Source organism: Salmo trutta, chromosome 21 (genome assembly GCF_901001165.1).
Source record: "Salmo trutta chromosome 21, fSalTru1.1, whole genome shotgun sequence".
NCBI classification, from domain to species: Eukaryota; Metazoa; Chordata; class Actinopteri; order Salmoniformes; family Salmonidae; genus Salmo; species Salmo trutta.
In genome coordinates, this window is record NC_042977.1 from 47,858,617 (window position 1) to 47,879,933 (window position 21,317).

The 21,317-nt window shown below is 46.4% G+C and overlaps 1 protein-coding gene across 1 annotated transcript in view; it reads right to left on the reverse strand.

The window, feature by feature from the left end:
• The window catches only part of LOC115157594 (rho GTPase-activating protein 29-like), a 78,986-nt gene that overhangs the window by 30,315 nt on the left and 27,354 nt on the right, over window positions 1-21,317 (reverse strand). The window contains 8 exon segments of the mRNA XM_029705979.1: window positions 1,306-1,461; window positions 6,213-6,293; window positions 7,414-7,524; window positions 7,713-7,777; window positions 7,893-8,042; window positions 16,052-16,112; window positions 16,279-16,351; window positions 16,768-16,864. Coding sequence (XP_029561839.1) covers window positions 1,306-1,461; window positions 6,213-6,293; window positions 7,414-7,524; window positions 7,713-7,777; window positions 7,893-8,042; window positions 16,052-16,112; window positions 16,279-16,351; window positions 16,768-16,864 — 794 coding nt within the window.

The following is a 21,317-nucleotide window of genomic DNA, read 5'->3' on the forward strand; positions in this document are numbered from 1 at the left end:
GCACCCGGCCCGCCACAGGAATCACTAGAGTGCGATGGGACAAGGAGATCTCTGCCTGCCAAACCCTCTACTAACCCGGACGACGATGGGCCAAATTGTGCGCCGCCTCATGGGTCTCCCAGTCATGGCCAGCTTTGACACAGCCTGGGATCGAACCCGGGTCTGTAGTGATGCCTTAGACCGCCGCGCCACTTGGGAGGCCCCCGCAAATTGATTTTAACAAACAATTGGTCCCCCAAAAAATGCGGACCTCCGTTGAACTTCAAAATCCCGATGTGGCCCTTGATCCAAAAAGTTTGCACACCCCTGAACTAATCTATAGATTTCAAATGACTGGGAATACAGACATGCATCTGTTGGTCACAGATACCTTAAAAAAAAAGGTAGGGGTGTGGATCAGAAAACCTGTCAGTATCTAGTGTGACCACCATTTGCCTCACGCAGCGCGACACATCTCCTTCACATAGAGTTGATCAGGCTGTTGATTGTGGCCTGTGGATTGTTGTCCCACTCCTCTTCAATGGCTGTGTGAAGTTGCTGGATATTGGTGGGAACTGGAACATGATGTCATACACGTCGTTGCAGAGCATCCCAAACATGCTCAATGGGTGGCATGTCTGGTGAGTATACAGGCCATGGAAGAGCTGAAGTCGGGTTTTGATGCCGACCTGCAGTCAGGTTAAGACCCTGGTGAGGATGACTGGCACGCAGATGATCTTCCCTGAGATGGTTTCTGACAGTTTGTGCAGAAATACTTTGGTTGTGCAAAACCCACAGTTTCATCAGCTGTCCGGGTGGCTGGCCTCAGACGATCCCGCAGGTGAAGAAGCCGGATGTGGAGGTCCTGAGCTAGTGTGATTATAGACGGTCTGCGGTTGTGAGGCCGGTTGGACGTACTTCCAAATTCTCTAAAACGACGTTGAAGGCGGCTTATGGTAAAAAAAAAAAGAACATTCAATTCTCTGGCAACAGCTCTGGTGGACATTCCTGCAGTCAGCATGCCAATTGCACGCTCCCTCAAAACTTGAGACATCTGTGGCAAAACTGCACATTTTAGAGTGGCTTTTTATTGTCCCCCAGCACAAGGTGCACCTATGTAATTATCATGCCGTTTAATCAGCTTCTTGATATGCCACACCTGTCAGGTGGATGAATTATCTTGGCAAAGGAGAAATGTTCACTAACAGGGACGTAAAAAAAATTTTGCTAAACATTTGAGAGAAAAAAAACGTTTTGTCCGTCTGGAACATTTCTGGGATGTTTTATTTCAGCTCATTAAACATCAGTATATTTCTCCCCTCATACCTTCTGTAGAGCCTCCTCTTCCAGTTTCCTCTTCTTGTCCAGCTGTTTGGACTGTTCCTCCTGGGAGCGGCTGGCTGAGGATTGGGCCTTGTGGTACTCGTCTCTCCTCTGGGCCTGGGTCCACCGGGCCTTACGCAGAGCCACCTCGGACTCTTGCTAAGGAGGAGAGGAGAGGATACAGTCAGGTGAGAGAAGTACACACACTCTGTTATAGGGAGGATACAGGTAGACAGGTAGACAGGTGTGTTATAGGGGGGATACAGGTAGACAGGTGTATTATAGGGAGGATACAGGTAGACAGCTGTGTTATAGGGAGGATACAGGTAGACAGGTGTGTTATAGGGGGGATACAGGTAGACAGGTGTGTTATAGGGAGGATACAGGTAGACAGCTGTGTTATAGGGAGGATACAGGTAGACAGGTGTGTTATAGGGGGGATACAGGTAGACAGGTGTGTTATAGGGAGGATACAGGTAGACAGGTGTGTTATAGGGGGGATACAGGTAGACAGGTGTGTTATAGGGGGGATACAGTTAGACAGGTGTGTTATAGGGAGGATACAGGTAGACAGGTGTGTTATAGGGAGGATACAGGTAGACAGGTGTGTTATAGGGAGGATACACAAAAACTTCCGGTTTGGAGCGAGCAGTCGCACTTTGCTTCGCTCCACAGGTAATATTACACTTCATTACATTACAACGGTTTGATTTGTTTGATCTGAGCAATTTTTCTTAGCTAGCTACATAGCTGTCTTTGTATCAAAGATAATTGTGTAGTTTAGAGTAATTAGAGTATTATCGAGGTTAGCTATTTTCGTCCTAACGTAGTCAACACTGCTAGCTAGCCAACTAGCTAACTTCTACCGACTAGCAGCACTGTAGAAACTATTACATTACAACGGAATGACTTGATTAGTTTAGTGTTAGTGTTAGTTAGCTAGCTACATAGTTGTCTTTGCTGTCTTTGTATCTAAGATAATTGTGTAGTTTAGAGTAATTATCGAGGTTAGCTAGCCAGCCGCTACGCCGTTGTCCAGACTCCAGACTTAGTCATCATCAAACCCACTGCTAGCTAGCCAACCGCTACCAACTAGCAGCGCTGTAGATACTAATACATTACAACGGAACGATTTGACTAGTGCAGTGTTAGCTAGCTAGCTACATAGTTGTCTTTGTCATAGCTTGATAATTGTGTAGTTTAGTAATTATCGAGGTTAGCTAGCCAGCTATTTCCGTCCCCCGCGACGCCATTTTTCCAAAAGTAGCCAACTATTACCGACGAGCAGCACTGTAGAAACTAAATACATTACAAAGGAACGTCTTGATTAGTGTTATGTTAGCTAGCTACAAAGTTGCTTTTGTATCATGACAAGGTACTGAAACTATCGAGGTTACCTAGCCAGCAACACGTTCAAACAAAGTCAACAACGCAGCCACTGCTAGCTAGCCTACTCCACCAGCCAGCAGTACTGTATCATTTTCGTCATTTTAGTCAATAAGATTTTTGCAACGTAAGCTTAACTTTCTGAACATTTGAGACATGTAGTCCACTTGTCATTCCAATCTCCTTTGCATTAGCGTAGCCTCTTCTGTAGCTTGTCAACTATGTGTCTGTCTATCCCTGTTCTCTCCCCTCTGCACAGGCCATACAAACGCTTCACACCGCGTGGCCGCTGCCACTCTAACCTGGTGGTCCCAGCGCGCACGACCCACGTGGAGTTCCAGGTCTCCGGCAGCCTCTGGAACTGCCGGTCTGCGGCCAACAAGGCTGAGTTCATCTCAGCCTATGCTACCCTCCAGTCCCTAGACTTCCTGGCGCTGACGGAAACATGGATTACCACAGATAACACTGCTACTCCTACTGCTCTCTCCTCGTCTGCCCACGTGTTCTCGCATACCCCTAGAGCATCGAGCCAGCGGGGTGGTGGCACTGGAATCCTCATCTCTCCCAAGTGGACATTCTCTCTTTCTCCCCTGACCCATCTGTCTATCTCCTCATTTGAATTCCATGCTGTCACAGTTACCAGCCCTTTCAAGCTTAACATCCTTATCATTTATCGCCCTCCAGGTTCCCTTGGAGAGCTTGGCGCCTTGATAAGTTCCTTTCCTGAGGATGGTTCACCTCTCACAGTTCTGGGTGACTTTAACCTCCCCACGTCTACCTTTGACTCATTCCTCTCTGCCTCCTTCTTTCCACTCCTCTCCTCTTTGTACCTCACCCTCTCACCTTCCCCCCTACTCACAAGGCAGGCAATATGCTTGACCTCATCTTTACTAGATGCTGGTCTTCCACTAATCTCATTGCAACTCCCCTCCAAGTCTCCGACCACTACCTTGTATCCTTTTCCCTCTCGCTCTCATCCAACACTTCTCACTCTGCCCCTACTCGGATGGTATTGCGCCGTCCCAACCTTCGCTCTCTCTCTCCCGCTACTCTCTCCTCTTCCATCCTATCATCTCTTCCCTCTGCTCAAACCTTCTCCAACCTATCTCCTGATTCTGCCTCCTCAACCCTCCTCTCCTCCCTTTCTGCATCCTTTGATTTTCTCTGTCCCCTATCCTCCAGGCCGGCTCGGTCCTCCCCTCCTGCTCCGTGGCTCGACGACTCACTGCGAGCTCACAGAACAGGGCTCCGGGCAGCCGAGCGGAAATGGAGGAAAACTCGCCTCCCTGCGGACCTGGCATCCTTTCACTCCCTCCTCTCTACATTCTCCTCTTCTGTCTCTGCTGCTAAAGCCACTTTCTACCACTCTAAATTCCAAGCATCTGCCTCTAACCCTAGGAAGCTCTTTGCTATCTTCTCCTCCCTCCTGAATCCTCCTCCCCCCCCTCCTCCCTCTCTGCGGATGACTTCGTCACCCATTTTGAAAAGAAGGTTGACGATATCCGATCCTCGTTTGCTAAGTCAAACGACACCGCTGGTCCTGCTCACACTGCCCTACCCTGTGCTTTGACCTCTTTCTCCCCTCTCTCTCCAGATGAAATCTCGCGTCTTGTGACGGCCGGCCGCCCAACAACCTGCCCACTTGACCCTATCCCCTCCTCTCTTCTCCAGACCATTTCCGGAGACCTTCTCCCCTACCTCACCTTGCTCATCAACTCATCCTTGACCGCTGGCTACGTCCCTTCCGTCTTCAAGAGAGCGAGAGTTGCACCCCTTCTGAAAAAACCTACACTCGATCCCTCCGATGTCAACAACTACAGACCAGTATCCCTTCTTTCTTTTCTCTCCAAAACACTTGAACGTGCCGTCCTTGGCCAGCTCTCCTGCTATCTCTCTCAGAATGACCTTCTTGATCCTAATCAGTCAGGTTTCAAGACTGGGCATTCAACTGAGACTGCTCTTCTCTGTGTCACGGAGGCTCTCCGCACTGCTAAAGCTAACTCTCTCTCCTCTGCTCTCATCCTTCTAGACCTATCTGCTGCCTTTGATACTGTGAACCATCAGATCCTCCTCTCCACCCTCTCCGAGTTGGGCATCTCCGGCGCGGCCCACGCTTGGATTGCGTCCTACCTGACAGGTCGCTCCTACCAGGTGGCGTGGCGAGAATCTGTCTCCGCACCACTCGCTCTCACCACTGGTGTCCCCCAGGGCTCTGTTCTAGGCCCTCTCCTATTCTCGCTATACACCAAGTCACTTGGCTCTGTCATATCCTCACATGGTCTCTCCTATCATTGCTATGCAGACGACACACAATTAATCTTCTCCTTTCCCCCTTCTGATAACCAGGCGGCGAATCGCATCTCTGCATGTCTGGCAGACATATCAGTGTGGATGACGGATCACCACCTCAAGCTGAACCTCAGCAAGACGGAGCTGCTCTTCCTCCCGTGGAAGGACTGCCCGTTCCATGATCTCGCCATCACGGTTGACAACTCCCTTGTGTCCTCCTCCCAGAGTGCTAAGAACCTTGGCGTGATCCTGGACAACACCCTGTCGTTCTCCACTAACATCAAGGCAGTGACCCGATCCTGTAGGTTCATGCTCTACAACATTCGCAGAGTACGACCCTGCCTCACACAGGAAGCGGCGCAGGTCCTAATCCAGGCACTTGTCATCTCCCGTCTGGACTACTGCAACTCGCTGTTGGCTGGGCTCTCTGCCTGTGCCATTAAACCCCTACAACTCATCCAGAACGCCGCAGCCCGTCTGGTGTTCAACCTTCCCAAGTTCTCTCACGTCACCTCGCTCCTCCGCTCTCTCCACTGGCTTCCAGTTGAAGCTCGCATCCGCTACAAGACCATGGTGCTTGCCTACGGAGCTGTGAGGGAAACGGCACCTCCGTACCTTCAGGCTCTGATCAGGCCCTACACCCAAACAAGGGCACTGCGTTCATCCACCTCTGGCCTGCTCGCCTCCCTACCTCTGAGGAAGCACAGTTCCCGCTCAGCCCAGTCAAAACTGTTCGCTGCTCTGGCACCCCAATGGTGGAACAAGCTCCCTCACGACGCCAGGACAGCGGAGTCAATCACCACCTTCCGGAGACACCTGAAACCCCACCTCTTTAAGGAATACCTGGGATAGGATAAAGTAATCCTTCTAACCCCCCCCCCCCCCCTTAAAAGATTTAGATGCACTATTGTAAAGTGGTTGTTCCACTGGATATCATAAGGTGAATGCACCAATTTGTAAGTCGCTCTGGATAAGAGCGTCTGCTAAATGACTTAAATGTAAATGTAAATACAGGTAGACAGGTGTGTTATAGGGAGGATACAGGTAGACAGGTGTGTTATAGGGAGGATACAGGTAAACAGGTGTGTTATAGGGAGGATACAGGTAGACAGGTGTGTTATAGGGAGGATACAGGTAGACAGGTGTGTTATAGGGAGGATACAGGTAGACAGGTGTGTTATAGGGAGGATACAAGTAGACAGACAGAAAACAGCAGAGGGACAGAAGTCTCATACCATTTTCTTCTGTTCTCTCTGCCACTGCTCCTTGATGTCTTTCCTCAGTTTGTCCAGCTCAGTCTTTCTGGACAACAGCGGCTACAGGATGGACAAAGAGGCACCAACTATAATATACATTCCATCACATCACTTTCTCACAAATTACTTCGAACCCAAATGATACATAAGACAAGATCAAGATCATTGACTACCTTATTGTGAGCCTTGAAGTTTTGTTGGCCCCTATAAAGACTGTCATTGACCCCTATAAAGACTGTCATTGACCCCTATAAAGACTGTCATTGACCCCTATAAAGACTGTGATAGGACCCCTATAAAGACTGTCATTGACCCCTATAAAGACTGTCATAGGACCCCTATAAAGACTGTCATAGGACCCCTATAAAGACTGTCATAGACCCCTATAAAGACTGTTATTGACCCCTATAAAGACTGTCATTGACCCCAATAAAGACTGTCATAGGACCCCTAAAGACTGTCATTGGACCCCTATAGACTGTCACTGACCCTTATAAAGACTGTCATTGACCCCAATAAAGACTGTCATTGACCCCAATAAAGACTGTCATTGACCCCAATAAAGACTGTCATAGGACCCCTATAAAGACTGTCATTGACGCCCATAAAGACTGTCATTAACCCCTATAAAGACTGTCATTGAACCCCATAAAGACTGTCATTGACCCCTATAAAGACTGCCATTGACCCCTATAAAGACTGTGATAGGACCCCTATAAAGACTGTGATAGGACCCTTATAAAGACTGTCATTGACCCCTATAAAGACTGTCATAGGACCCCTATAAAGACTGTCATAGGACCCCTATAAAGACTGCCATTGACCCCTATAAAGACTGTCATTGACCCCTATAAAGACTGTCATTGACCCCAATAAAGACTGTCATTGACCCCAATAAAGACTGTCATTGACCCCTATAAAGACTGTCATTGACCCCAATAAAGACTGCCATTGACCCCTATAAAGACTGTCATTGACCCCTATAAAGACTGCCATTGACCCCTATAAAGACTGTCATAGGACCCCTATAAAGACTGTCATTGACCCCTATAAAGACTGTCATTGACCCCTATAAAGACTGTCATTGACCCCTATAAAGACTGTCATTGACCCCAATAAAGACTGCCATTGACCCCTATAAAGACTGTCATAGGACTCCTATAAAGACTGTCATTCGTACCTGTATGAATTTGTTGGTCTGCAGGGCAGTGGCAGTCTGCAGGAGGAGTTGGCTGTACTCGATGTCATTCTTAAACGTAGAGATATAGATATCTCTGAACGGCATATAGTCCTGTGGGCCAGACGGACATACGGAAAGATATTGGTAGTCACATTCTATTTTGATGTGTGCACTGTGAGTTGAAGAGGGTTAACCTGTTTTTAATCTATATGTTCAGTTTTTAAAGCTTACATTTTTATGTCTGTGGTATGTGTTTGTGTGACTATTCTTTAAAAAAAATCAGTCAAAACAATGATTACCTGTTGACTCGCGAGCGTCTTTGCAGATTCGGCCATTTTGGCATAACTTTTGGCACATTCAATGTCTGGGGGAAGACATATTAGATAAGTCAGTGTGAATGTGTGATTTGTTTGTTGGTTGTAGGGATATATGCGTGTGTGTGTGTGTCTCTGTCTGTCGTTTGTATGCGTCGAACTAACCCAGTCCCAGGCGTTTGTCGACCCAAGCCAGCAGATCCTTGGTGTACTTGGACCAGGCCTTGGCATAGAGCAAAACTGACTCCACCCCACTGTTGTTCTTCTGCAGGATCACGTCAACCTCCTCCTCTTTAGACAGCGCCACCTTTGGGCCTGGAGAGATAGTACAGGAGGATCAGGGTAGAACAGAAAAGACGCTGATTTTGGGTTCGTTTTTAGCAATTTTCCCCACTAATGGTCAAGGTTAAAGGTTAGGATTTGGGGAGGGGAAGCTGATCCTCGACCTGCACCTAGGGGAAAGGTCACACTGAAGCTATAGCCTGCTATTGTTATAACACATAACTGTTTTCCCCAGGGGGGTTTCCTAACCACATGACCAAACCAAAAAATCTCTGGACCCATGTAAGTACTGTATAAAGTCAGGGTAGGTACTACACATTGTCAGAATAATTCTCCACAGGGTTCCACTTCTCTGTTTCAGTCCCAGAGGCTAGCTTACATGTCCATTTCTGTGAGATTAACTAATAAAGTGAACTAGACATTTCTAATTGAATTAGTATGTTTAATTAGTCATTCATTTGTTTAATTAGTATGTATCAGTGATACACATGGTATACATCGTCCAACTAAATGCTGACTGCAGGTTTCTTCTCTACAACGCAACAATTAAAAATAATAATAACATAAGAATAGGAACATAAAGTAAATGGCTCAGTAGAATAGAATAATATTTTTTCTGCATAAGTATAAATGTTTGTCGGTTATAGGAAATTATTGCACGAACATTCTGAGCAAACAAAGTAATAATTAACGCAAAAAAATATAAATGAACCGTCAAGACGCCCTCCCTCCTCAGGAACCGGGTAAGACGCGCTCCCTCCTCAGGAACCGGGTAAGACGCGCTCCCTCCTCAGGAACCGGGCAAGACGCGCTCCCTCCTCAGGAACCGGCAAGACGCGCTCCCTCCTCAGGAACCGGCAAGACGCGCTCCCTCCTCAGGAACCGGCAAGACGCGCTCCCTCCTCAGGAACCGGCAAGACGCGCTCCCTCCTCAGGAACCGGGCAAGACGCGCTCCCTCCTCAGGAACCGGCAAGACGCGCTCCCTCCTCAGGAACCGGGCAAGACGCGCTCCCTCCTCAGGAACCGGGCAAGACGCGCTCCCTCCTCAGGAACCGGCAAGACGCGCTCCCTCCTCAGGAACCGGCAAGACGCGCTCCCTCCTCAGGAACCGGGCAAGACGCGCTCCCTCCTCAGGAACCGGCAAGACGCGCTCCCTCCTCAGGAACCGGCAAGACGCGCTCCCTCCTCAGGAACCGGCAAGACGCGCTCCCTCCTCAGGAACCGGGCAAGACGCGCTCCCTCCTCAGGAACCGGCAAGACGCGCTCCCTCCTCAGGAACCGGGCAAGACGCGCTCCCTCCTCAGGAACCGGCAAGACGCGCTCCCTCCTCAGGAAACGGCAAGACGCGCTCCCTCCTCAGGAAACGGCAAGACGCGCTCCCTCCTCAGGAAACGGCAAGACGCGCTCCCTCCTCAGGAACCGGCAAGACGCGCTCCCTCCTCAGGAACCGGCAAGACGCGCTCCCTCCTCAGGAACCGGCAAGACGCGCTCCCTCCTCAGGAACCGGGCAAGACGCGCTCCCTCCTCAGGAACCGGGCAAGACGCGCTCCCTCCTCAGGAACCGGGCAAGACGCGCTCCCTCCTCAGGAACCGGGCAAGACGCGCTCCCTCCTCAGGAACCGGGCAAGACGCGCTCCCTCCTCAGGAAACGGCAAGACGCGGTCCCTCCTCAGGAAACGGCAAGACGCGCTCCCTCCTCAGGAAACGGCAAGACGCACTCCTTCCTCAGGAAACGGCAAGACGCGGTCCTTCCTCAGGAAACGGCAAGACGCGCTCCCTCCTCAGGAAACGGCAAGACGCGCTCCCTCCTCAGGAACCGGCAAGACGCGCTCCCTCCTCAGGAACCGGGCAAGACGCGCTCCCTCTTCAATGCCGTCATCGCATACACTACTGGTGGTGAGGAACCGATAGCTGTGAAGACTAGACTGTCTGGGACTGAGGGGATATGAAAGTGCCAGCCAGCCTATAGGATATAGTCATGCTATAGGCTACTGTAACTGCCTTCTACTCTGGACGAAACCTGTAGTCCCGGTAAGCGATGAGGAAGCTACGCCATTTGACAGGTATGAATGACAGCTATGGGCCCTGGTCAAAAAGCACTACTGTGGTAGTATGATGCTGCAGTGGACAGCAGATGTTTTACAAGCTACAGACCAATTCTTGTTTCGTGTATTATGTTTTTTTACGCTGATCTTAACTTTTCATAATTTCTCCGCCATCATTTCCTATGACCGAAAACAACTTCTTGACATCAGAACATCATATGACAATCTCCCCTGTGTCCACATCGCTAAGGAATTAACATGGTCCACACACACCAACACAGTCGTGAAGAAGACACGACGATGGCATGGTCACCCCTAAAGCCAACTCCTCCTTTGGTCGTCTCTCCTTCCAGTTCTCTGCTGCCAACGACTGGAACGAACTACAAAAATCTCTGAAATTGGAAACACTTATCTCCCTCACTAGCTTTAAGCACCAGCTGTCAGAGCAGCTCACAGATCACTGCACCTGTACATAGCCCATCTATAATTTAGCCCAAACTACTACCTCTTCCCCTACTGTATTTATTTATTTTATTTATTTTGCTCCTTTGCACCATATTATTTATATTTGAACTTTGAACTTTCTTCAAACTACAAATCTACCATTCCAGTGTTTTTCTTGCTATACTTTATTTACTTTGCCACCATGGCATTTTTTTTGCCTTTACCTCCCTTATCTCACATCATTTGCTCACATTGTATATAGTCTTATTTTTTTTTCTACTGTATTTTTGACTGTATGTTGTTTACTCCATGTGTAACTCTGTGTTGTTGTATGTTGTCGAACTGCTTTGCTTTATCTTGGCCAGGTCGCAATTGTAAATGAGAACTTGTTCTCAACTTGCCTACCTGGTTAAATAAAGGTGAAATAAAATAAAAAATACTTTTTTTTTAAATACTGCTGTTACTGTCTATTATCTATCCTTTACCCCTACCTACAGTATACTGCTGTTACTGTATATTATCTATCCTTTACCCCTACCTACAGTATACTACTGCTACTGTCTATTATCTATCCTTTACCCCTACCTACAGTATACTGCTGTTACTGTCTATTATCTATCCTTTACCCCTACCTACAGTATAATGCTGTTACTGTCTATTATCTATCCTTTACCCCTACCTACAGTATACTACTGTTACTGTCTATTATCTATCCTTTACCCCTACCTACAGTATACTACTGTTACTGTCTATTATCTATCCTGTTGTCTAGTCACTTTACCCCTACCTACAGTATACTGCTGTTACTGTCTATTATCTATCCTTTACCCCTACCTACAGTATACTACTGCTACTGTCTATTATCTATCCTTTACCCCTACCTACAGTATACTGCTGTTACTGTCTATTATCTATCCTTTACCCCTACCTACAGTATAATGCTGTTACTGTCTATTATCTATCCTTTACCCCTACCTACAGTATACTACTGTTACTGTCTATTATCTATCCTTTACCCCTACCTACAGTATACTACTGTTACTGTCTATTATCTATCCTGTTGTCTAGTCACTTTACCCCTACCTACAGTATACTGCTGTTACTGTCTATTATCTATCCTTTACCCCTACCTACAGTATACTGCTGTTACTGTCTATTATCTATCCTTTACCCCTACCTACAATATACTGCTGTTACTGTCTATTATCTATCCTTTACCCCTACCTACAGTATACTGCTGCTACTGTCTATTATCTATCCTTTACCCCTACCTACAGTATACTGCTGTTACTGTCTATTATCTATCCTTTACCCCTACGTACTGTATACTGCTGTTACTGTCTATTATCTATCCTTTACCCCTACCTACAGTATACTACTGTTACTGTCTATTATCTATCCTTTACCCCTACCTACAGTATACTGCTGCTACTGTCTATTATCTATCCTTTACCCCTACCTACTGTATACTACTGCTACTCTCTATTATCTATCCTGTTGTCTAGTCATTTTACCCCTACCTACATGTATATCTACCTCAATTACCTCGTACCCCTGCACATCGACTCGGTACTTGTACCCTGTGTATATAGCCATGTTATTTCCTGGTACTCCCTGTATATAGCCATGTTATTACCTGGTACTCCCTGTATATAGCCATGTTATTACCTGGTACTCCCTGTATATAACCATGTTATTACCTGGTACTCCCTGTATATAGCCATGTTATTACCTGGTACTCTGTATATAGCCATGTTATTACCTGGTACTCTGTATATAGCCATGTTATTACCTGGTACTTCCTGTATATAGCCATGTTATTACCTGGTTGTCTCTGTATGGAAATAACCATGTTATTACCTGGTACTCCCTGTATATAACCATGTTATTACCTGGTACTCCCTGTATATAGCCATGTTATTACCTGGTACTTCCTGTATATAACCATGTTATTACCCGGTACTTCCTGTATATAACCATGTTATTACCTGGTACTCCCTGTATATAGCCATGTTATTACCTGGTACTTCCTGTATATAGCCATGTTATTACCTGGTACTTCCTGTATATAACCACGTTATTGTTACTTATTGTGCATTTATTCTTCATCTTATTATATTTCTATTGTCATTGTTGGGAAGGGCCCGTCAGTAATCATTTCCCTGTTAGTCTACAGCTGTTGTTTTACGAACGCAGTGATGTAGGGGAATAGGGTGCCATGTGGATACCACATGTTTTCCATCTCTCAGACAAAACTATTTCTGAACAGCTAAAGAATGTCAGCTATTTTGGAGGAAAAAAACCCTACAGCACAGCCCAGGCTGAAAACGTAACGTTATGACTATAACCACCGTTCTCTGAAGGAGGGAAACGAGGTACGACACAACAATGGGGGATCCGTACTCTTCCGACTTCGATTGAAGAAATTATACCTGACAAGGCCAAATAAAATCCCCCACCTCGCTGGGATGCCCTGCCTTCCACAGGTGGATAACCCACGAGGCTTCGGATTCATTCCATCAATTCAGGATCGCTCTTCACCGAGCCCACAAGCGGGCGGCATGGGGGCCAAACATGCGGTGTACCTCGTTTACCTCCTTCAGGGAACGGTAGATATAGTCATAACGTTACGTTCCTTTTCAGTCGGTACTCTCGGTGCAACAACTATGGGGGAAATCGGAATCCCGCCCCAAAGCCGGCCCCAACGGATACCAAATGAAACGGGCCATTGCAGATCACACACACCTCCACCCAACAAGATACGGTAGTCTGGATATTGCATACGCTGTGGGCTGTCTAGTGACCTTCTTCTGTCCCAGCTGTAAGCACGCTGTGGGCTGTCTAGTGATCCTCTTCTGTCCCAGCTGTAAACACGCTGTGGGCTGTCTAATGACCCTCTTCTGTCCCAGCTGTAAACACGCTGTGGGCTGTCTAATGATCCTCTTCTGTCCCAGCTGTAAACACGCTGTGGGCTGTCTAATGACCCTCTTCTGTCCCAGCTGTAAACGCGCTGTGGGCTGTCTAATGATCCTCTTCTGTCCCGGCTGTAAACACGCTGTGGGCTGTCTAGTGACCCTCTTCTGTCCCGGCTGTAAACACGCTGTGGGCTGTCTAGTGATCCTCTTCTGTCCCAGCTGTAAACGCGCTGTGGGCTGTCTAATGACCCTCTTCTGTCCCAGCTGTAAACACGCTGTGGGCTGTCTAATGACCCTCTTCTGTCCCAGCTGTAAACACGCTGTGGGCTGTCTAATGACCCTCTTCTGTCCCAGCTGTAAACACGCTGTGGGCTGTCTAATGACCCTCTTCTGTCCCAGCTGTAAACACGCTGTGGGCTGTCTAATGACCCTCTTCTGTCCCAGCTGTAAACACGCTGTGGGCTGTCTAATGACCCTCTTCTGTCCCAGCTGTAAACACGCTGTGGGCTGTCTAATGATCCTCTTCTGTCCCGGCTGTAAACACGCTGTGGGCTGTCTAATGACCCTCTTCTGTCCCAGCTGTAAACGTGCTGTGGGCTGTCTAATGACCCTCTTCTGTCCCAGCTGTAAACACGCTGTGGGCTGTCTAATGATCCTCTTCTGTCCCGGCTGTAAACACGCTGTGGGCTGTCTAATGATCCTCTTCTGTCCCAGCTGTAAACACGCTGTGGGCTGTCTAATGATCCTCTTCTGTCCCGGCTGTAAACACGCTGTGGGCTGTCTAATGATCCTCTTCTGTCCCAACTGTAAACACGCTGTGGGCTGTCTAATGACCTTCTTCTGTCCCAGCTGTAAACACGCTGTGGGCTGTCTAATGATCCTCTTCTGTCCCAGCTGTAAACACGCTGTGGGCTGTCTAATGACCCTCTTCTGTCCCAGCTGTAAACACGCTGAGGGCTGCACTTGGGAGCAGTGACATCGAAGTGATAAAACCTCACAAAAGTGATACCCAACTGGGAGGGGCAGTATAATGTATTTTACTATATATTGGACCGGTTTGGGTTTTTACTTTACCTTCTATAACAGGGTTCCCCAACTGGCAGCCCATCAACTAGGAGGTTTTATTTGGCCCCCAAACCTTTTCTGATCGAAAATCTCTATATAGATTTTGCTGGTCTCAAAAATGAATCACAACATTTTATACACACGCACGCACGCACGCACGCACGCACGCACGCACGCACGCACGCACGCACGCACGCACGCACGCACGCACGCACGCACGCACGCACGCACGCACGCACGCACGCACGCACGCACGCACGCACGCACGCACGCACGCACGCACGCACGCACGCACACACACACACACACACACACACACACACACACACACACACACACACACACACACACACACACACACACACACACACACATATATATATATATGCATACATGCATACATACATAAATAAATAAAATGTTGTGATTCATTTTAGAGACCTGCAAAATGGATAAAAAGGCTGTGACAGTAGTAAGAACAGCAGCATCTACTGGGCAAAACGTGATACTTTCTCACTAATTTATGGTAAATAATACATCACCAGATTCACTGGGAATACATAGTATGAAGAAGCAATACTCCAAGCAACAGCTTCATACTACTTGTCAGACATATAGAACTGATAATGTACACTGGTTGTTGGGGTGGGAGTGGCATGGGATGTGGGGGGTGTGGGGGGGTCCGTGGATGGCTTTTGACCATTTTGTTGGATTGCTCATGTCTTACTCAACGGTAGAAAGAAGTTTAGTTCAAATCGGATGTTGGGTACTATATTTATTTAATATTATGCGAGTCCTAAAAATTAAAAAAGGGCCAATTTGGGTGCAATCTATTAGCTTAATTTCTCAAGAGATCAAATTCAATTTCAACAAAATAATGTTGCAGGAATAATCATCATATGTTTCTAACTACAGAAACAATCTGAGATGGTGGGTGTTATGGCTTGCTGAAATGACACGGAGCGACTCATTGTGTGACTGTCAGTGACTAACATAACATGAGAAAAACTACTTATGCACAAGCCAATTTCAGAATTGCACCTTGTGTATTCTACTATTCTAACTGTCAACAGTAAGTTGAGACCCCGACAGAGTCGGGCAACCGGGGCCGCCGTCCCTGGTGCAGATGAAAGACGAAAGAAGAAGAAGAGAGAAACAGGAAGAGAAACAAGAAGAAGAGAAACAAGAAGAGAAACAAGAAGATTGAAACAAGAAGAAGAGAGAAACAGGAAGAGAAACAAGAAGAAGAGAAACAAGAAGAGAAACAAGAAGAGAAACAAGAAGATTGAAACAAGAAGAAGAGAGAAACAGGAAGAGAAACAAGAAGAAGAGAAACAAGAAGAGAAACAAGAAGAGAAACAAGAAGAAGACAGAAACAAGAAGAGAAACAAGAAGAAGAGAAACAAGAAGAAGACAGAAACAAGAAGAGAAACAAGAAGAAGACAGAAACAAGAAGAAGACAGAAACAAGAAGAAGACAGAAACAAGAAGAAGACAGAAACAAGAAGAGGGAGGGGAAAAGAAGAGACAATAAAAGAAAGAGAAAGAGGAAGGAGCGAAGCGAGACACTTACCCACAAGGCCTTTCTTCTCTGAAACATACCCCCCAGAATCCACAGAGAGGTTGTCAAAAGACTAGAAATGAAACAAAATACATATATTTTATACTCTACCAACATATTGCTCTTCTATATACTCTACTGATACGGTTCAGTAAACTAAACATTCAACTCAACACTGTTCAGCCTACATTTCAAGCATTCTGAATGCACCCTTGATGTGTGAGTCCTGATTGGCTTACCCTGCTTCTCCTGGTCTGGGGGATCCCCAACCCTGATTGGCTGTCCACATCTCCCATAAGGAAGTCAGACACTCTGAGGAGAGAGAGAGAGGACGAGTCGTCATAAATAACAACATCAAGTGAGCAAGACTAACGAAACTAAAGATCAGAGACTAAAGATTATAACATATCTATGCCATGAAATAACAATGTCAAGTGTCCAAGACCATAGTATAAAGATAAGTGTAAAACATAAACAGTTCTTACATATTTATTTATACCATCAACTAACAATGCTCAGTTTGGATGAAATAAAACGTTAATGTGGTGACATAGTATAAATATTAACCTTTTTCATTAATTGTACTGTTTACAAGAAAGTAATGGTCTTTTGACTGTTAGTAGGCTTAGGCCTAAATCTTTCCCACAATCCCTGGTTAAATCCCTGGCTCTGTGACAAGAGACACTCAAAGCCAACAGTGTTGAAAGGTAAACAAACGTCGTACTCACACATTGCCAAATGTGAATGCCAAACTGTCAATGGACGTGTATATGTCGCCAAATATAGCCTTTTTGTTTTCTTGGTTCACTTCCTTGAAGTTAATGCCTGTTGGAAAGTGATAAAACCCCACATGAAAACTTCAACCAGAGACCAAATCACATTCATCAACAGCCAGCAAACAGGCAACAAAAGCAGTCGTAGAGTTAGCCTGGTCATAAAGCTAGAACACACAACGGAGCCGTATGTCATCGACATACCAACACACACAACACAGTTATAACAAGTAGCACGGTCGTCCCATTAGATAAACACAGTTATAACAAGTAGCACGATCGTCCCATTAGATAAACACAGTTATAACAAGTAGCACGGCCGTCCTATTAGAGCAACACAGTTATAACAAGTAGCACGGTCGTCCCATTAGATAAACACAGTCAGAACAAGTAGCACGGCCGTCCTATTAGAGCAACACAGTCATAACAAGTAACACGGTCGTCCTATTAGAGCAACACAGTCATAACAAGTAGCACGGTCGTCCTATTAGAGCAACACAGTAGAATGACTTCGTTCATTGTGCTGATTGAATTAAATGAACAGCCATTCATTAATTCACTAGGGTCTAGGTTTAAAAATAGGCTACATTTCATAACTTCCTATCTTTCTGTTGGGGAGCAGATAGTGAGGAAACAGTGATGGAAACCAGAAAGCTGGTTATCAGTGTGATGGTACCATTCAGGGATGGTCCCTTTCAACGATAAACTGGGCAAAATCGTTAAAACACACTGATATAGACATACAGTACATAGAGACTAACAGGAATACAGTCAAGGATGTTAAAACACACTGATATAGACATACAGTACATAGAGACTAACAGGAATACAGTCAAGGATGTTAAAACACACTGATATAGACATACAGTACATAGAGACTAACAGGAATACAGTCAAGGATGTTAAAACACACTGATATAGACATACAGTACATAGAGACTAACAGGAACATGGTCAAGGATGTTAAAACACACTGATATAGACATACAGTACATAGAGACTAACAGGAATACAGTCAAGGATGTTAAAACACACTGATATAGACATACAGTACATAGAGACTAACAGGAATACAGTCAAGGATGTCCATTTGGGCCATCTTTCTGTGTGTCCAAAAAAATGCATTGAAAATCTTTTTTGAAGAGTAGAAGAGAATGGTGCAAAACAAACCATCTATCCAATCGATTATCCTGTGGTAATATAGGTTTCCAATTTGTCAATCAATCCTCTTCAACACAGGTCACATAGTCACTGAGCCTGTCAACATTACAGCCATATTTCCCTTCCTGTTAGCATTCCGGAAATATGTTGTCCAATCGCTTTTTGGACAACAAAGTGTCGACGAATCTTCGAGAAGACGTCGGCGCACGTTAGCTTTCTCACACAGGAAACAGTTCAGTTCAGTAAGCAAGAGGACATTTGCAGAAAGCAGCCCAAGAGAAAGACAGAGAGAGAGAGAGAGAGAGAAGACAGAAATCCAACTTCACTTCCTGTCTCCCCGCCACAGGAAACGACTCAGGCAGCTTAAACTCGTCGACGACACTGAGAAAATCTTCAAACGACCATCGTAAAACTTACCCTGTCTGTTTCTTTCTAGTCACCTGTCCCGCCTGCACAGTCAATCAATCTGAGCTAACACTCTGATAACCTCCTGGTTCTGTCGTGGTTGCTCAGCCACGAAGTCTGAACCACAGTGTTGTTGACTTAGTTTCCTCTCCCCTCCCAGCAGAGCAGTCTTCTCTTCACTCCCAGTACAGCAGAGCAGTCTTCTCTCCCCTCCCAGTACAGCAGAGCAGTCTTCTCTCCCCTCCCAGTACAGCAGAGCAGTCTTCTCTCCCCTCCCAGTACAGCAGAGCAGTCTTCTCTCCCCTCCCAGTACAGCAGAGCAGTCTTCTCTCCCCTCCCAGTACAGCAGAGCAGTCTTCTCTCCCCTCCCAGTACAGCAGAGCAGTCTTCTCTCCACTCCCAATACAGCAGAGCAGTCTTCTCTCCACTCCCAATACAGCAGAGCAGTCTTCTCTCCCCTCCCAGTACAGCAGAGCAGTCTTCTCTCCACTCCCAATACAGCAGAGCAGTCTTCTCTCCCCTCCCAGTACAGCAGAGCAGTCTTCTCTTCACTCCCAATACAGCAGAGCAGTCTTCTCTCCACTCCCAATACAGCAGAGCAGTCTTCTCTCCCCTCCCAGTACAGCAGAGCAGTCTTCTCTCCACTCCCAGTACAGCAGAGCAGTCTTCTCTCCCCTCCCAGTACAGCAGAGCAGTCTTCTCTCCCCTCCCAGTACAGCAGAGCAGTCTTCTCTCCCCTCCCAATACAGCAGAGCAGTCTTCTCTTCACTCCCAATACAGCAGAGCAGTCTTCTCTCCACTCCCAATACAGCAGAGCAGTCTTCTCTCCCCTCCCAGTACAGCAGAGCAGTCTTCTCTCCCCTCCCAGTACAGCAGAGCAGTCTTCTCTCCAAAACCCTTTCTTAAACACTTCCACTTTCTCCTGATAATGCAGGAGGGATGACTAACCAACCAACCAACTAACCAACCAACCAACCAACCAACCAACCAACACAAAACTAAAACTAAAAGTCAAATCAATCTCTGTTGATGTTTGTCATTGTTGATGTTCAGTCCCTCTACAAATATAATCTTGTCTACTGGTACCTTCGGAAGGGGGTTGGAGAGGAGGGAGCAACCCACAGCCCACGTTAACCCACGTTAACCCACGTTCCAGGCCAGGGCAGCACCTCAGGAGACCAATGGGGTGGAAGAGAAGTATATAGAGGTGCCTCTTGGCCCTGCCCCTGAATGCTGCTGTGCTGTAGGAGGCCCGGAGCGTTGAGCGTCTTCCTCAGGATATCCTACAGTTCTACAACAATGATCCCAGCGCTGGCTGCCACCAATCACAACCCGACAAATACGGGAACTGCATTATTCAAGGCCGGGCCAGGAGCCATTGTTACATTCCTTTCCCTTCACTGCATGAGAACACTCAGTGATCACAATGAGCCGGTGCAGTGTGTTTCTTAGTGAGGGAAAGTGTTTAACGACGGGTCATTCTGTCTTTGGTAGGTACCACTTATTTTTATTGTCAGGTGTACACTATCGACCAATTCTGGGCTCATTTGCATATGATAACAGGGGATCCAATAACGGCAGAATAGGCTCAGGAAAGGGTCGCAAAGAGAGAGAGAGAGAGCAGAGAGCAGAGCGAGCAAAGAGAGCAGAGACAGAGAGCAAATAGAGAGAGAGAGCAAAGCGAGAGAGAGAGCAGAGAGAGCAGAGAGCAGAGAGAGAGAGCAAATAGAGAGAGAGAGCAAGAAAGCAGAAAGAGAAGAGAGAGCAGACAGAGCAAATAGAGCAGAGAGAGCAAATAGAGAGAGAGCAAAGAGAGAGCAGAAAGAGAAGAGAGCAGAGAGAGAGCAAAGAGAGAGAAGAGAGCAGAGAGAGAGCAAAGAGAGAGCAAAAAGAGAGAGAAGAGAAGAGAGAGAAGAGAGCAGAGAGGGGAGCAGAGAGAGAAGAGAGCATAGAGAGAAGAGAGCAGAGAGAGAGACGAGACAGCAAAGAGAAACAGCAGAGAGAGAGAGAGAGGTGGAAAACAAATGTTCAGACCAGTGTCTGGAACATGACCAGGGGAGAGAAAGCTTAGGTCAGATGTGCTTTCAATGAGCAAGGATCAGGTTCTTCCTTTTCCATCTAATCTGATCCATTATAATACAAATAAATACAACTGATCCTAGATCAGCACTCCTATTCTGAGACGCTTTGTAAATACGGGCCCGGATCTGAAGAGGCAGGACTATAAAGTACTGTATAGTCAACACGACAATAGATTTCACTTTGGGGATGTTGCTGTGTATGTTTCCATCAGATGTTGTTGTGCATTGAAAGGATCTTTACGTCATAAAAACAGTGTAAAAGCGTGAAGAGATCTGCAGAGACTAGAGGAAAAAGTGTATACAGTAATTGTATGGACTAGGACTAGGGCTGATGAACTTAAACAGCAACGACCACACCGATCACTTATCGCAGGTATTTTTGCTCCTATCGTTCATTACGATTAGTAGCCTATACTAGAGAAATGTGAAGTTTTAATTGAAATCAGTTTATTAATACGGGTGATTTTTAATGGGACAATTGATGACTACAACCGTTAAACTAGTAGTAGACTAGTTCATGTTCATGTCCCCCAAGTGTCTTCCATGTGTCCCCCAAGTGTCTTCCAAGTGTCCTCCAAGTGTCTTCCATGTTTCCTCCATGTGTCCCCCATGTGTCCTCCATGTCCAAGCAACCAAACAGAACTCACCACCTAGTGGCCAGGATTCAGAACTGTTTGTAATAGAAGAATAATTTAAATGTGAAGGAACTGTAAAGTTTAAATGTAAAGTTGATTCATTGTCAAATACAACTCTTGCTCTCGAATACCATAACAGCATTGGTATTCAAACTTCTTCAGCGGGGACCCCATTCTTTCTGTCAGAATGTCTAGGGACCCCATTTTTTCCCCAATAATTTCT